The sequence below is a fragment of the Bos indicus x Bos taurus genome, chromosome 2, assembly GCF_003369695.1.
Source record: "Bos indicus x Bos taurus breed Angus x Brahman F1 hybrid chromosome 2, Bos_hybrid_MaternalHap_v2.0, whole genome shotgun sequence".
Lineage (NCBI taxonomy): Eukaryota > Metazoa > Chordata > Mammalia > Artiodactyla > Bovidae > Bos > Bos indicus x Bos taurus.
In genome coordinates, this window is record NC_040077.1 from 104,106,949 (window position 1) to 104,124,162 (window position 17,214).

At 41.3% G+C, this 17,214-nt stretch overlaps 1 protein-coding gene across 3 annotated transcripts in view; it reads left to right on the forward strand.

Annotated features, from left to right (window-relative positions):
* The window catches only part of XRCC5 (X-ray repair cross complementing 5), an 86,798-nt gene extending 71,055 nt beyond the window's left edge, over positions 1-15,743 (forward strand). For 2 of the 3 annotated variants that reach the window (XM_027566993.1, XM_027566985.1), the window contains 4 exons: positions 1,025-1,121; positions 2,973-3,040; positions 14,412-14,486; positions 15,497-15,728. In XM_027566993.1, coding sequence (XP_027422794.1) covers positions 1,025-1,121; positions 2,973-3,040; positions 14,412-14,486; positions 15,497-15,511 — 255 coding nt within the window. In that variant the 3' untranslated portion in view covers positions 15,512-15,728. Of the gene's footprint in view, positions 1-1,024; positions 1,122-2,972; positions 3,041-14,411; positions 14,487-15,496 lie in introns of all 3 variants that reach the window. The other variant, XM_027566975.1, reaches the window with a different exon arrangement.
* The last annotated feature ends 1,471 nt before the right edge of the window (positions 15,744-17,214 follow it).

The following is a 17,214-nucleotide window of genomic DNA, read 5'->3' on the forward strand; positions in this document are numbered from 1 at the left end:
TTTGGCTAACTATTTTAAGGAAATGGATGGAGAAAATACAGTTAGATAATTATTGAGAGGATTGATGAATGACCAAATTACTTCTTGAATTGTTTAGGTAGTTACAAAGAGTGATAAGAAAATAAAAATATTGTTAAAATTAGAATGGGATGAAAGATTCAGAAGTAGATAAACCAAATGCCCTACAGATCAATATCAATTTTATCAAATATCAACTTTTGGCCAAATGGAGTCAATATAAGACTAAAGATGACTCAGTCAGGTGGAGAAAGATTTGCTTAGCTGAAAAGGTAGTGGAAGTGTTTTTTAGTGCGCACACCCCCCGCTGCCCGGAGAGAGCATCTGAGAACACTTCCGTGCACTGTCGCCACCGCGTGTCCTTTAAACCACCAGGTCATTGGACTCCAAAAAAGAAAGAGAGAAAGGTGCGAGAGGAGCCAAAGAGGCCTTAGAGACATATTAGTCAATCTTAATGACCTTTTTTAAACTAAAAATATAAAAAGAAAGTTGGGAATATGTGAATACTGACTGGTTATTACTCTTATAATTAATTTTTTGTGAATTTTTTAAGTCTATATTTTAGATATTGCATATTTATAGATGAGCTAATATGGTTGAAATTTGCTTAAAAACAACCCAAGAGTCGTGGGAGAAAGTGAGGGTATAGATGTTACAAAGGTGATGGGTGCACAGCATCCACTAAATTGCTCTGTTTTTGTTTGAATTTGTCTATATTAAAACCTAAAAGAACAAAGTACCAGGCCACAAAAAAACCTGGGTAGCTATGGAAATTTCTGTGCCTTCAACAGATGGAAAGATTTACAACTCCTAGCAAACGAAGCTGAAATTTACCAAAGAAGAACATTTTATGTGTGTTTAATAATTAAATATGGTGGATTTGTGTGTGTGTATATGTGTGTGTGTGTGTGTGTGTATGTGTGTGTGTATAAAATGCTTTGGGGTGAATTATGTTTCTGTATGAGCTCTGACCTGCCACCTTCCCTACCCCGACACGCTCTTGCAGTTTTCAGAAGAGCAGCGCTTTAACAATTTCCTGAAAGCCCTTCGAGACAAAGTGGAAGTTAAACAACTAAATCATTTCTGGGAAATTGTCGTCCATGGTAAGGTGTCTTTTGTCTTTTTCTTAAAATAGTTATGCTATATTTTCCAAGTATAAGTTCTAAATATAAATTATATTGTGTGATGTGTTATGTGAGGACCTGATGACGTCCCATGTGGATTTTTCCATGTGGATTTGGGAAATGCTCAGTATTTGGTGAACTGAAAATCTTGATTAATAAGCAGAACTACAAAGTGATAAATAATAAGTAAACATATAAGTCCCATCTTAAACTCTTTGTGTAGTGTGGCCCTTTCATGACTGTGCCTTTCTGTTTGATGACCGAAGAAGCTGTATAGGCAGTCATTGATCCCTGTCTCAGATTCTTAGACCTGTAAGTCCTGCTGGATCCATAGCACTTTCGTTAATCTCCCCCACATTTTGCTTCCTCCATCTTTCATTGCCATGTTCTTGGGCATTTTATATTAGCCAACCAGTGTCTTCATGCACCAAAGCCACTCACTTATTCACAGTGACTAATGCAAATTAAACATAGAAACAGGGCAACAAACATTCTTTCACTTTTAGGCTTGTTGTTTGATTTCCATCATGCCCTTTGCCCATTTCCTTTAACCTGGCTTGATTTTCTTTCAGAACTGAAACACAAGATATTACCTATTAAAAGTACATATTATGAAAACAATGATGTTGCAAAGTACAAAACTTCGTACTTGAAGTAGAGCCCCCAAATTAGTTTCAACCTGTCCTTCTTTGCAAACTCTGTAAAAAAAAGGAGTCACATGCCCATCTCTCCAGCTTCTAACAGGCAGTTTTTCATCACACAGACAACCATTTCCCTGACAGTTAATTTTTCAGCCCTTTAACTTCTACACTGGGGAGCAAAAGCAATTAGAATAGGTGGTGAATTGGGCTTACTCAAATCACTTTTGTGTCTCTGCTGTCGAGCCAGTAGATGAAAGAGTTTGGTTTTGTTAGCTATTGAATGCCTCCGGTATATTGCTTGCTGAAAAGAAATTTGAAGGACATACACAAGATAGATACATATATATACATATATATATATATATATATCTCCATCCTGTTGAGAGAATACACATGACCTTGTGCCATTTCTAGGTACAAATGGATGTTAAATGCATGTGCTTTTCTGAGAACGTTTTGTGCATTAACCACTTGAGACAGAAGAAAATCTTAAGAAGAGAAAACTAAAGGGTAGATTTTCCATCCTTAATTTGCTCTCACTGAGTTCAACTCAACACTCTAGGCTAAATGATAGGCAAGATCTTTGTAAGAGCGTGTTTCCTTCTGACCTTAGCTTTCTGCCATTCCATCAATAGCTGGTCACACTGCTAGAAGTCAGAAAGTCTACAGATTCCCGTATCTGGTACCTAATGGGTTTGGACCAAAGCATAGTTACTCAATTTGCATTTATTTACTGAGCTCCTGCTATGACATACACTGAGGGAAATAGAAGAATGAATAAAATGTAATCCCTGCCCTAGAGAAAGTATAATCTGTTAGGAGGGATAAAATATTTACAGTCATACAGGATACAGTATGGTGAGAGCTATTTCAAAGGGATAAACAAAGTGATCTGAAGAGTTCTAAGGGAGAGATTGAATCAAGAAAGACTTCACACAACAGGTAACATTTGTGATGTGGCTTTCATTTTCTATAAGCAAACATAGGAGAAAGGGCGATGGAAGATGGAAAAAATGATGAGAGTTCAGCATCTTTCATAAAGCTTTATATTTCCTATAGAGAAGAGCACCTTTATATTAATAATTCCAAAAATCTCCCATGCAAAGCTGGGAGGAGGTGTGGTGGAAAGGAAGGTGGGATTGGGCTTAAGTCTCTGTACTTGAATTTTCCTCTGTGAATTACTTTATAGATGGAGTTACTCTGATCACCAAAGATGAAGCCCCTGGAAGCTCTGTCACCACTGAGGAAGCCAAAAAGGTATTGCGGGCTAACTCCCTGCCTTTAGATGAATTATTGTGGTGGAGATTATTTTCTTGGTGCTCATTCTTCCTTGAAGAAGTAAAATTCTAGGGGTAACTAGATTACTGTACTGTTCTTTACTCAACCAACAGGCAAATTGCTTCAGCTGCAGCATCCTCATAGGAGAAATTGTAATCTCATTCAGTTTGCCATAAACTACGATAATGTTTCTAGAACTCACCTACAGTTGCACTTCAGTACCTCTAGAGTTTGTGATCCATAGTAGACCCTGGTTAAGGCTAGGAAATCCATCTAGCCCAGTGATCCCCACCCAGGCCACACATTAGTCACCAGGGAGTTATTTTTAACAACAAAAAAAGACTTCATATTGATGCAAATGGTCAACATACTTGGTGTCTTCCTGTGTGGAGGATGAGCATTACATCTGATTCAGTTGTGAGTCAAAAACATACAGCTGTTCAGCTCAGTTCTTCTTCATTATACTGCGTATTTGTGATGAAATTTCAATGAAATTAAATTGAGTAGCTCAGAAGTATATGGTTCATAACATCCAGTGTTATTTACAGTCGGTGGTTGACCCAGCCTTGCTAGTACAACACATGGCAGCCGTCAGTTATGTTTGCTGGGCTACAGTATGTTTGCTGGGCACTGTACTGAACGATAAAACAGCACCCCCGCCCTCTAGAGACTCAGTTGCTTACAGGGTAGCAGAAGGAAGCATTGGAGACTCAAAAATTAACTGCCCGGTAAGGGAGAGCTTGGTCAGGGACTCATGAACAGGAATCTAAGGGAATAGCGGAAACAAGGCCAGAGATGTTCATCTATGGGCTAAACGCAGGCCAAAGTTTAAAAATCTTGAATTTCAGTTCAGAAAACACATTTGGCAAAAAACATGATATTGTTTGGCAAAGAAATTAGAATATACAAGACTTTTTATTAAGCACTCTGCCTGGCAAAAGCATTTTGTTAAAGAACAGATATGGCCCCTGCTCTCAGGAAGTAAGATCTCAGAATTTAAAAAGCATTCTTCAAGATGCTGACGGTTGTCTCAGAGAAAGTTCTGTGATGTCTGTACCCACTGCTGCCACAGTCAAGACTGAGTACTGTGGGCTTCAGAGTGCCCTTTAACTGGATTTGTTATTTTATGCAATGGCGTGATAATACTTCCCCCTGGAACTAGGGTGTGTCATTCAGGGCTCTGCAGAGAGAACCAGTACTGTGTGGGGGGAGGGTGTGGAGGGGGGATTGATTCATTTTAAGGAACTGGCTCACACAGTTGTAGGGGCTGGCAAATGTGGAATTTATAGAGCAGGCCAGCAAGCTGGAAATTAAGGCAGGATTTCTGTATTACATTCCAGGGGCATAATTCCTTCAACTGATTGGATCAGGCTTACCAACATTATTGAGGGTAACCTTCTTTACTTAGTCAGCTGATTGTAAATGTTAGTCACATTCATAATGTACCTTAACAGCAACATTTAGTGTTTGCCATAACAGCTGGGCACCATAGAAGAGTTAAGGTGACACGTAAAATCATGTAGAGTGAAGGCTTATCAATCAGCTTTTGGTAAACAGGTAAAATAAGGCAGATAGTTTCATTTTAATCATTATTGCATTCAAAAAAATCTGTCATCCAGCTGAGAGCTGAGTACGTTACAGTTTTGGGAGGAAGCGGAAAGCCCTGACCTGAAAAGGCAGTCTTTTCCCCTAAGCAGTACCTCTTAACCGAAGGTGTCAGAGTTAAGTGAGGCCAGAACACGAGAAAAGGAAGAAAGCTAAGAAGGGATAATGTGCTTCCTGCGAGTGTGTCTGGGCCTTAGTCTTTGTTGCAAATGTAATATCACCTTTGGAATTAAAGAGCACAGAGCATAACCATCAGGAATTTTAATGTCTGGTAATGAAGCTGCAGAGAAGAATTTCAGTGAAGACTAGATACGGGTGGGTGTCCTTACATGATTCTAATATCAACAGAACTGATTTCAGTTGGTTAAGACAAGTCCGAAAACATCACTGTGTTTGAACAGAGAGAAAGCCTGGTCAACATAGCAGAGTGAAGCTTGCTGTTGTGACTGACTCTCGGCACACACTCTGTCATGTCTGACCTGTAAGATTATGCTTTTGTGTCTGCTTCGGTATCACACGAGCCCCCCCTTTTTTTTCCAGAATAAAAACTTAGTCCTCTATGTTAAAAAAAGTTTTTTTAATTTTTAATGGCACCTGTTGATTTTTGGAGAGAATTGTGGAAGGGAGAAGGTACATACGATGATAATGGGGAGAATTAGTACAATTCTGGCTCAAGGAAGTTGATTCCTTGTGGTTTTAATAGGAGAGACATGCTTCAGCTTTTTCTCTTAGCCAAGTTATGGAAGTATAATCAGTTTTGACCACACAATAAGATACTCATCTACATTTTCTTCAAAGCAACTGTTATGTTTGGTCACTTCCCAAAGAATCAATTACAGAAACTTGGCTGTATTCAGACATTGAAGAATAATCCTCATAGTCCATTAAAATTATTTCAAGATATTGACCATGTTATTTAAAGTTGGCACACTGTCACATTATTGCTGTTAAATGATGATTTGAAAGGAATTATTATTCAGGGATGCCCATTTTAAATGAAAATTAAATCATGACTTTACACTTGCCCATCTTAAGGACAGCTGTTTCCCTCTGATATATTCTAGAAATGTGTGGATTTTATGATTCTTTGAGAATATAGGTAAGTCATTCTTGCTGTAGAATTAGAAAGTTCTCTCATGACATAAGCTTCAGTTCAGTTCAGTTCAGTCACTCAGTTGTGTCTGACTCTTTGCGACCCCATGAATCGCGGCACGCCAGGCCTCCCTGTCCATCACCAACTCCCGGAGTTCACCCAGACCTATGTCCATCGAGTCAGTGATGCCATCCAGCCATCTCATCCTCTGTCGTCCCCTTCTCCTCCTGCCCCCAATCCCTCCCAGCATCAGAGTCTTTTCCAATGAGTCAGCTCTTCACATGAGGTGGCCAGAGGTTGGAGTTTCAGCTTTAGCATTTTTCCTTCCGAAGAAATCCCAGGGCTGAGCTCCTTCAGAATGGACTGGTTGGATCTCCTTGCAGTCCAAGGGACTCTCAAGAGTCTTCTCCAACATCACAGTTCAAAAGCATCAATTCTTCGGTGCTCAGCCTTCTTCACAGTCCAACTCTCACATCCATACATGACCACAGGAAAAACCATAGCCTTGACATAAGCTTAGACAGTCACTTTTCCTTTCGCTAACTGATACCTCTGTTTGATTTTGAAGCCTAGGTATAAATATAACTCCTGTTTCCCACTCGTGAATTCTTTCACTTTTTCTGTTTTCTGGTAGTCAGTTAGACATGCCATTAATGTTTGATGTTTGTATATGTATTTTTCCTCCAGTTTTATTTTGTTTCTTTTTATTGAGTTCACATTGCTTTATACCATTAGTAAATTTCTGTGTACAGCATTATAGTTCAACTTCTGTGTACACTACACGCTCACCACCAAAAGTTTGATTTCCATTCATCCCATACAGTTGACCGTCTTTACCCATTTCACCCTCCTGTCATGCCTTCCCTTCTGGTAACTACTAGTCTGTTCTCTGTATCTATGGGTTTATTTTTGTTTCATTTGGTTTCTTCATTTGTTCTGGTTTTGGTGAAATCGTACATTGTTTATCTTTCTTCATCTGACTTATTTCACTTAGCATAATCCTCTCAAGGACCATATTTCAAAAAGATATATACACCTTGGTGTTCACCACAGCATTATTTATGATAACAAAGATCGGAAAAAAAACAAACACCTAAGTGTCCATTGATGATGAATGAGTAAAGAAGACGTGGTATACATACCCCACGGAATACTACTCAGCCATAAAAAGATGAAGTCTTGCCATTGGCGACAACATGGAGAGGACTTTGTAGCTCCTGTGCACGCTTTGTCATCTCATTCACAGGGCTTGGCTCTGTGGTGGGTAGGAGTTGTGCCTGTTTATCCTGCCACATTCCAGGAGCATCACAATCCAGGACCAGGGAACCATCCATGGTCCATGAGAGACCTGGACTTGTAAAAGGTCAAGAAAGGCTGATTCTTCATTCAAAGTTTGTCATCTTTATAAAAAAATTTTTTTTAAATTTTTTCCTACTAACCTGTGTTACGGTTAAAACAGTGGTTCTCAGCCAGGAGTGATTTTATACCCCAGGAGATATTAGCATTGTCCAGAGACATTCCAGGTGGTTACAGCAGGGGGCATGCCACTGACTCCTAGTAGGTAGAGCCCCTGACAACAAAGAATGATGGGAAGCCCTGGGCTAAAAGGATTAAACAAGTCAGATTCTTAACTAAGGCAGAGGATATTGGCTTAAGTTGTATAGAATTTTATTCACCTGGAAGGAATCCTAATGATGATCTAGCTGAGTTTTTATTTTTAAAACTGAAAGCTTAAAAGGAAGCCTGATACATAAAACACAGAAGGGTGATACTTCTCCCTTGATGGATAGTGGGAGTGGAAATTTGGGGTTACCCATGCTCTGAGAACTTAGAAGAGCCCTCAGGGAACAGAACCTGAAAAATCCTGATCTGGTCCAAACTCCTTATTTTATATACACATGAAGAAACTTAGGGCTGAGACATAAAACGATGTGCTTACAGTCTCGCAGTGTCACTGGCCAGGAACCCAGTGGTAGGACTGAGCCCCAGCCCTCCATTCTTTTTACTCCATATTAAGAGCACAGAGAGGAAAGAGAATTTATTCCTGTGGCTTTGGAATATTGTTTCTCACAGGATTCCAAGGTTGAGATTTGTCTAAATAATCATTTGATACAAACTCTTACGGGGGAAAAGGCATCACGTTAGCACTTGTTTTCCTTATAGTTGCCTAATCTGGCCTTCTGTATTGCTGTGACATTTATTGATTTTTCCATCTTAGCTTCATAGATGCTCAAAGCTTAGTGATCTGGTCATTTTCCAGAGGCAGTCTAGAGAGGTGAAGTTGACTTTCTCAGTGTCACAAGTTCATGGCCAGCAGAATTGGTTAGAGTCCAGACTCTGGACTCTATGCGTTTTTATGCCTCCACCATAGAATGCCACCAGCCACGTGTACATAAAAGATTCTCATGCTGCCTCTTCCAAAAAAGATCCCCAAAGCATTGTGAAAGATTATAAGATTAGAATTAAGGATCATTTCTTGAGAACAGTTGTCTCTGACTGCTGGCCGCTGTTGGACCCCATGACATTTTCCTTTGTTCTTGTCTTCCTTGTCTGCCTTAAATCCCTAGTGAAGTTCTATATGTTAGTACAAGAAAAGCAGTAGTTAAAAGGTCACATTGTTACTTTATATTTGTTTAGAGCTTGATATTTTTAAGATATGATTTTAAATTTTTTATTGAAAAAAAATAAATTTTTTATTGAGCTAGAACATACAGTAAAAGCACAAATCTCAAATATGAACACTGCAAATTCTTACATAGTCATATATCTGGGTGCCCACTGCCCAGATAAAAATACAGAGCATTTCCAAAACCTCAGAAGGATCCCTGATACCCTGCCCAGTATTCTGACATCTGTCACTTGAGAGTAGTTTGCCTAGCTCAACCTTCATATAATTGGAATCGTGCCTTTTATGACTCATCCATGATGTTAAAGTTGTTCATTCATTATTACAGCTATGTAGTATTCTCTTTTGTGGTTATACCACAATTTTTTCATCCATTCTCCTAATGACGGACATTGGTTGTTTCTAAACACTGGCAACTGGGAATAAAAATGCTACGGGTATTGTTGTGTATGTCATTTGGTAAACATATATTGAGTGTATTCCTAGGAATTGGAACATAAAATCTACAATTCCACAAGGCCTTTTTTTGTATCTTTTATTTCATCTGAGAAGCAGTGCAACTCCAAGAGATAAATGAGGTCAGTAGTAGTATTCCTATTTTTTTTTGAGGAGAGCTAGTATAGACGGAGAAGGGAATGGCAACCCACTCCAGTACTCAGTCCATGGGGTCACTAAGAGTCGGACACCACTGAGCGACTTCACTTTCACTTTTCACTTTCATGCATTGGAGAAGGAAATGGCAACCCACTCCAGTGTTCTTGCCTGGAGAGTCCAGGGACGGGGGAGCCTGGTGGGTTGCTGTCTATGGGGTCGCACAGAGTCGGACACGACTGAAGCAACTTGGCGGCAGCAGCAGCAGTTATAGAAAGGTCAAGTGGCTTACCCAGGGTTACTGGGAACAGACAGTGCCTGTATTATATGGTTCTTTTCCCCCACACTGGTTTGCAGATTTCTCTCCTGAACTGTATTCCCTATAAAGCATGAAAATAGCATTAATGAAACCTAAGTATGTGTCATTTTAAACAAAATACATGCAAACAGATTTTCATTCTTCGTGATGCTATTGTATATCTAGACCTTGGTGTTGGAATCAACCCGATGGAAGCCATGTGTTTTCAATTTGGGGATTGCTAAAGGCCTTCTATGTGGTCGCACAGAGTCGGACACGACTGAAGCGACTTAGCAGCAGCAGCAGCAGCAGGGGCCTTAGGACAAGCTGATTTTTAGTTTTTAGTCTTACGGAGGAATAGGACTGGAAGCTTCTGGTAGAAGTGATTGATGCAGTTTCTCTGCTTGTGGATGGTATTTCAGTGTACCTGAGAAGTAGTGGTTTATCCATCTCATAAAGATCTCCAAGTAAGAAGTTTCTTTCTTGGTAACCGCAAATACATGATGAGGATGGAGGACTGTGTCACACAAGTGGTTTTTTTTTTCTATTTGTCCTCTTTTTTCAGCATATTGCAGAGAGAAAGAACATAAGAAAAGTCAACTGTTGACTCGTGCCCCTTGTGGCTGCATTCAGAGAATCTGTTGCTTTTATTGAGAAAACAGGCCAGTCGTTGAATTCTCTGCTGTATCTCGAGCTTCCCTGTCATGCACAGCCTGGAAATTACTTGTAGTTAAAAACTCTGATGGTGAGGAGTGATAAGTGGAAGAGATCAGCTTTGCCTGGGGCTGTGGGAAGGATAATGGATGGCAGCCTGCTCTTAGCTGTAAATTGCTTAAGTAGTAATGTAAAGTAGATCTGTCAGGAAATCAGCTCCAGATGTTTAGCACTTGATGGAAAGGAGTTTATTTGCCGCCGTTCCTTTCTTCCTGGAATTTGGCCTCATCTCAGAGACGTGTCATTTATGTTTAATGGTATATACTATGGTCATATTGTGCAGACAGTCCTATCTGAATTTATCCTGTAATTGCAGTGTGAAAGGGGCTTTGCAGGTGGGATGGGAATAGGAATTGGAGCTTTTAGAGACTGTGTGCCAAAAAGCATTAGGGATTTTCTAGATTCATCAATGGTTTAGTCACTAAGTCGTGTTCGACTCTTGTGTTCCCATGAACTGTAGCCTGCCAGGCTCCTCTGCCATGGGATTCTCCAGGCAAGAAGACTGGAGTGGGTTGCCATTTCCTTCTCCAAGATTCATCAATGCGTACCTACTATGGGTCAGGTTTCTAAGGGGGTAATACGAGATATAGCAGACTACAAAACGATTAAGACCACAGAGTTTGTGTTTGAAGGTACCAGTCACTTGTAGCCCCCAGAGGCTTCTGGTAAGACACAGCTCTTCTTTTTTATTCTTTTCTCACCTAAAGGATACGTCTTTATCTTTCAGGCTGATGTTCTTGATGTAGGGAAGATCACCTGGGGGTTAATGATAATAGGAGAGGAGCAAAATAAAAATCGCTCTTTGTTTTTTTTTTTTTTTTTTTTAATTTTATTTTATTTTTAAACTTTACATAATTGTATTAGTTTTGCCAAATATCAAAATGAATCCACCACAGGTATACATGTGTTCCCCATCCTGAACCCTCCTCCCTCCTCCCTCCCCATAACGTTTTTAATATTGAAGATAATTAGAATCATAAATAAAGATTAATTTGGGAATCCAGGAGCAGAGTCTGACCTTTAGATGTAAACCAGCTGCAGATGCACATGTGGATTGCTGACTCATTTATCTCTATGTGACTCTCAGGTATCTTTATTTATAATCAACCCGAATAAATAAGTAGAATTGATGATATGAATCAGTTCTGTTCTGTTCCAGGCTGTGCCTCCACTGCTAGCATCTTCTGTCTCCTAAACCACAGATTGATTTCCAGCACTGACCACAGTCCAGTTCATAGTCAGCAAAGGGCTATAGAAAGGTATATACATGTCCTTAGAGAAAAGTGAACTCCTTAATCTCTCAATCAGAATTGAAGTCAGTGATTGATGAGGTGGTTTTGACTGAGGGGGAAAAAGTCCAGGAGGGAGGATGAGTCAAAAACAGACTGTCATAGCCACATCCTGGCACTAACGCAGCCTCGCCCAACTCTGCACGTGCTGCCTTCCTCTTGCCCTTCTCACCCACGTGAGTAAGTTTCAGTACACAAGGAATTAAAGGACACACAGAGCTTGCTTCCTGAGACTTGTTGTATACAGCCTTGTATTTTAACTGTGGCTTTGGTCTGTGGTGTAAGGAGACATCAGTTCAGTTCAGTTTAGACGCTTAGTTGTGTCCGACTCTCTGCGACCCCATGAATCGCAGCACGCCAGGCCTCCCTGTCCATCACCAACTCCCAGAGTTTATCCAAACTCATGTCCATCGAGTCAGTGATGCCATCCAGCCATCTCATCCTCTGTCGTCCCCTTCCCCTCCTGCCCCCAATCCCTCCCAACATCAGGGTCTTTTTTTTTTTTTTTTTTAATTTTATTTTTAAACTTTACAATATTGTATTGGTTTTGCCAAATATCTAAATGAATCCGCCACAGGTATACACGTCTTCCCCATCCTGAACCCTCCTCCCTCCCCATACCATCCCTCTGGCTCGTCCCAGTGCACCAGCCCCAAGCATCCAGTATCATGCATCGAACCCGGACTGGCGACTCGTTTCATAAATGATATTATACGTATTTCAATGCCATTCTCCCAAATCATCTCACCCTCTCCCTCTCCCACAGAGTCCAAAAGACTGTTCTATACATCAGTGTCTCTTTTGCTGTCTCGTATAAAGGGTTATTGTTACCATCTTTCCAAATTCCATACATATGCGTTAGTATACTGTATTGGTGTTTTTCTTTCTGGCTTACTTCACTCTGTATAATAGGCTCCAGTTTCATCCACCTCATTAGAACTGATTCAAATGTATTCTTTTTAATGGCTGAGTAATACTCCATTGTGTATATGTACCATAGCTTTCTTATCCATTCATCTGCTGATAGACATCTAGGTTGCTTCCATGTCCTGGCTATTATAAACAGTGCTGCGATGAACATTGGGGTACACGTGTCTCTTTCAATTCTGGTTTCCTCAGTGTGTACGCCCAGCAGTGGGGTCTTTTCCAGTGAGTCAACTCTTTGCATGAAGTGACCAAAGTATTGGAGTTTCAGCTTCAGCATCAGTCCTTCCAATGAACACCCAGGACTGATCTCCTTCAGAATGGACTGGTTGGATCTCCTTGCAGTCCAAGGGATTCTCAAGAGTCTTCTCTAACACCACAGTTCAAAAGCATCAATTCTTCAGCGCTCAGCCTTCTTCACAGTCCAACTCTCACATCCATACATGACCACAGGAAAAACCATAGCCTTGACTAGATGGACCTTTGTTGGGAAAGTAATGTCTCTGCTTTTTAATATGCTGTCTAGGTTGGTCATAACTTTCCTTCCAAGGAGTAAGCGTCTTTTAATTTCATGGCTGCAATCACCATCTGCAGTGATTTTGGAGCCCAGAAAAATAAAGTCAGCCACTGTTTCCCCATCTATTTCCCACGAAGTGATGGGACTGGATGCCATGATCTTCGTTTTCTGAATGTTGAGCTTTAATCCAACTTTTTCACTGTCCTCTTTCACTTTCATCAAGAGGCTTTTTAGTTCCTCTTCACTTTCTGCCATAAGGGTGGTATTATCTACACATCTGAGGTTATTGGTATTTCTCCCGGCAGTCTTGATTCCAGCTTGTGCTTCTTCTAGCCCAGCGTTTCTCATGATGTACTCTGCATATAAGTTAAATAAGCACGGTGACAATGTACAGCCTTGACGTACTCCTTTTCCTATTTGGAACCAGTCTGTTGTTCCATGTCCAGTTCTAACTGTTGCTTCCTGACCTTTTAATCTATGTATAATTCTTAGGTTTCAGAGGCCTTGATTGTGTCCACGGCACCATAAAAATTACAGAAAATACAGGGAAAGCAGTTCTTGCTCTGCTTTCATGTCGAGAAAGTGTATACATGAACACACCTTTCCCGCTTGGGTGGAGCTACCACAGGAGTGAAGTGGGCTGGAAGGCTTGTTTACCGCCCACCAGCTCCATGCACACCCACCCTGAGGGATGCTAACTGGGAGAGGCCTACCACACTTCCACCTCCCCTTTTAAAAACCCTCCCTCCCACAGACTGGTCTCTGCCACCATGCTAAGTACTTATCCTACAAGAAGATCAGCTCTGGTGTTAGGATGGACAAGAAATTGATAAAACCTAGGTCTTCGATTCAGTTATCACACGCCTTGAAGGACAAGAGTCGCCACTGCTGTCTTTGGAGGGCAAGAATGTTCAGATAGTCTTCATGGGCACTCACTCCCTTTTGAAAATCTGAGTTGCATTCCTCGATCCTTGCAGACTTCAGTTCAGGGCCCTTTGATTTTCTGCATATCTGCCTTGTAGAAGTTCCAGGTCTAGAATACTGATGCTAAACAGAAGCGTACACTGGAAGTGTTCTCATCCACCTTCCTGTTTTCAAACAATTTATAACACACGTTTAAAGATTGCCAGAAAAAGAATTGAACAAACCCACCCATTTTTGTGTTTCACATCTCCTAGAAGAAGTCCTTCCTTTTACCTCTTTTGTCCTCAGTGGAATTGAGTAGATGCTTATAATCTTTTAAGTCCAGACACTTGACCCTTAATGCTCCCTTCAAAAGAGACTGAGATTTATTGTATGCCAATTACACCTCAGTAAAGTTTGCTTTTGTTAAAAAAAAAGAGAGAGAGACTGAGTCATACTAGTTTGGGGTGTTTGGTTCTTTTCTTGACCCTAATGAGCCCACATACCCACTGTGGAAGCAGAAATGGGGATACCTGGTGTCCTTGGGGCCTGATGCAGGCCCCTCCACATGCTCGCTGCCTTGGAGAGCCACATCGTCTCCTCCCTCTTCCCAGGAACTTTCTCCGTGACTAGTTAGTGGACTGTTCAACCTCACAGGGGTCCTGTCATCCAGAACCAAAGGAAGGGGCGTACATCAAGATGGTGCTTCTTTGGGGCCATTTGCATGTGTTCCTCCATCAAAGGAGGCAAAACTGTGCTTGTGGTATCATCCCTGACTTTCTGTTCACAGTTTCTGGCCCCCAAAGAAAATGCAAATGCAGACTCAGCGGCCGCCTTTGAGGAGGGTGGGGACGTGGACGACTTGGTAAGTACTTTTAATGTATACCAGGTGTTCTCCTACTTAAACTTGACTGAGCTGTAAATACAGCCACCAAGCCTGCTTATCATGGACTTATTTGTGTTTTAGTTTCTGACACACCAGTAGCTCTCAACACTATTATTATTTATCGCCATTATAAATGTAATCAGATAAGTAATTTCATAATAGACAGTCCTGTGCTCTTTGGTTCTTTAAATTTATTGTTCATTCAGTTTAATCCTCTCCTTGAAGGACTGAAAAAGAGCTGGGAAGGCTGTTCCTTTAGCAGCAAAATGTCATAATTTACTGAAATTGCTCTCCACCAAAATAAGCAATACAGTGTGCAATCTGTGTGGTTTGACAAATAAAAACAGCATTTAAAAAGCCTCATTCTTAAATGTTCTCAATGGGCTTAATGTAAACAAAATAGACTGATGGACATTTGGGGATTTCTGGACCTTATCACACCATGTCTGGATGCCTGGAAGGCTGGGTCGAGTGTTGGCTCTTATATCCATCTTTCATGTGTGGGGACTTCCTGCCTTTAAGCCTCACATGACCGCAGTCCAGTAAAAACTTTCAGGCTTTTTGTGGAGAAGTTCTTAGTATTGAAATAAAAAGAGGTGCTTCGAATTTAGCTCCTGAAATAGTTTATTGTTTGTTTGCTGTCTAGTCACTCAGTCGTGTGTGACTGTTTGCAATCTCATGAACTATAGGCCTCCAGGCTCCTCTGTCCATGGAATTTCTCAGGCAAGAATTCTGGAGTGGATTGCCATTTCCTTCTCCAAGGGATCTTCCCAACCCAGGGATCAAATACATGTCTCCTGCATTGGCAGGCAGGCTCTTTACCACTGAGCCAACAGGGAAACCCCCTAAAATAGTTAGTGGTGAGTAAGTGTGCAAGTCCGTGCTGTCACCAGTGAGCAGAACCATTGTTGCTTATGGTCCCCTCCCCAGAGAAGCAGTGCTCTGAAGCTGGTCTGCTCCCTTCCTAAATGTGTTGTTCCTGTTTACAGCTGGAGTTGATATAGCTCATGGATGTGTGGAGAACTGTGAGCGCTGCCATCACTGTGATGCCGAGAGTTCTAAACACAGCAGCCTGGAGGAGGTCGCTCAAGCAGACCTGGAAGTTCTGGCGGTGGTCCCTGCAAGTTACACAGAAGTGAATCACCTGATTTCTTGCAGAATGAGTGCACACAGTTATAAGGGATAGTTTAGACCCCATACTTGTTTATAAAGAGTCGTTTTCTGATTGGTGTATTATTTCTTTTTTGGTCTTACTGGTCTTGCATGTGTATTACGCATGTGCCTTCCTGATCTGGTACAGTGGTGAGGATGCGGCCCTCGTGAAGTTATCTCATCCAGAACAATAGCATGGCCACTGGTGGGCTTCTCCGTCTTCCCCAGGAAGTCTCATCCATTGTCTGATCCTCTAACAGCATCACAACTTACTCTGATCAAATGGTGGCATTAGTTTCTTACCAACAGAAAGCTGTCCTTGGGCAGTCACGGCTAAGGGCCGGCCCATTCCTCTTTTTATTTAAGCCTTTGAGTCATCACATTACTTTGGCCTGCAGCAGGGAAGGAAGGGGAATACCCATTTTAAGCAGAGTTATGGTGATGTTCTCATGAAGGAAAGAGGCTATTTTGGCCCAGCCTCTGACATATCAGTGAACCTAAAAACAAAAGGAAACAAAAACACAATAACTGAGAGATTCACCGCCAGTAGTTAGGGTTCTGTCATTTCATTTCACTCTACCTACAGGTCTCCCAGAAGGTTTGGTTCTGTTAAAACATTTCTTCCTTAATTTCCCAGTCTTCCCCAGCTCTATTCAAGTCTCCTTTTCCTATCTTTCTGGATGATGTTTCCTTTCCTAAAATAAGAAGACAGCAAAGTCTTTTTTTTCTATCTGCATTTCTTCCCTGAACTCTGACTCCTTTCTGGGTGTCACAGACACAGTGGTGCCCTGTCTCCCGCATCTCAGCAGTCCCATCCATGCATGGTCACTGATGCACTTCACTCTGCGAACATTAATATTAAAGGTGTCAGTGATTCGTTCCTCCTGTGCACTGCTGCTCATTACTAATTGCAAAATAATTCTTCAGTGTTGTGCTGAGAATTAAAGATGCTCTGTGCTTTGAAATGCATCTCCACGAGGAGAGAGGGGTGTACTTTACTCTGGGCCTCTAGGACGTCCTATTCCACTACACACACTTGACATACAAGTGCCCATTTAAAGCCACCCCAGTGAGGCAGGTCATATCTTACAGTGCAGTCAGATAGTTGAGGCCCAGGGGAGGTTTGTGACTTGGATAAAACTGAGACATGTCACAGAATCAGGAGGGAAAACTTTGTTCTATGTTATTCTCATCAGATCCTCCTGGCAGAATGAATCAGTTCAGTGAGTATGGCCTCACAAGCACCCCGTCTTTGACAGTTTGGGGAGTTCTTTCTCAGAAACATCAGTTCTTCTGTCAAACCAGGAAGTTTGAATTGAGTTAGTCCTTCGTGATATGTTTTGATTTATTTTATACACAGTGGAATTATCTGTGCTTCCCCTAATTCCACTTCGACCTAAATTATCTGCATACCTGAAAGAAGAAGCAAGTTTAACAGACCAGGGAGAGACAGGACTCAATCAGCATGAAAGTTCTGTCTCAGTCTCATGTAGGTGGCGTGTGTGTGCTGTGTGGTCTTGCTCAGAACATGCTGCTCTGACTAGAGACGTCCTGT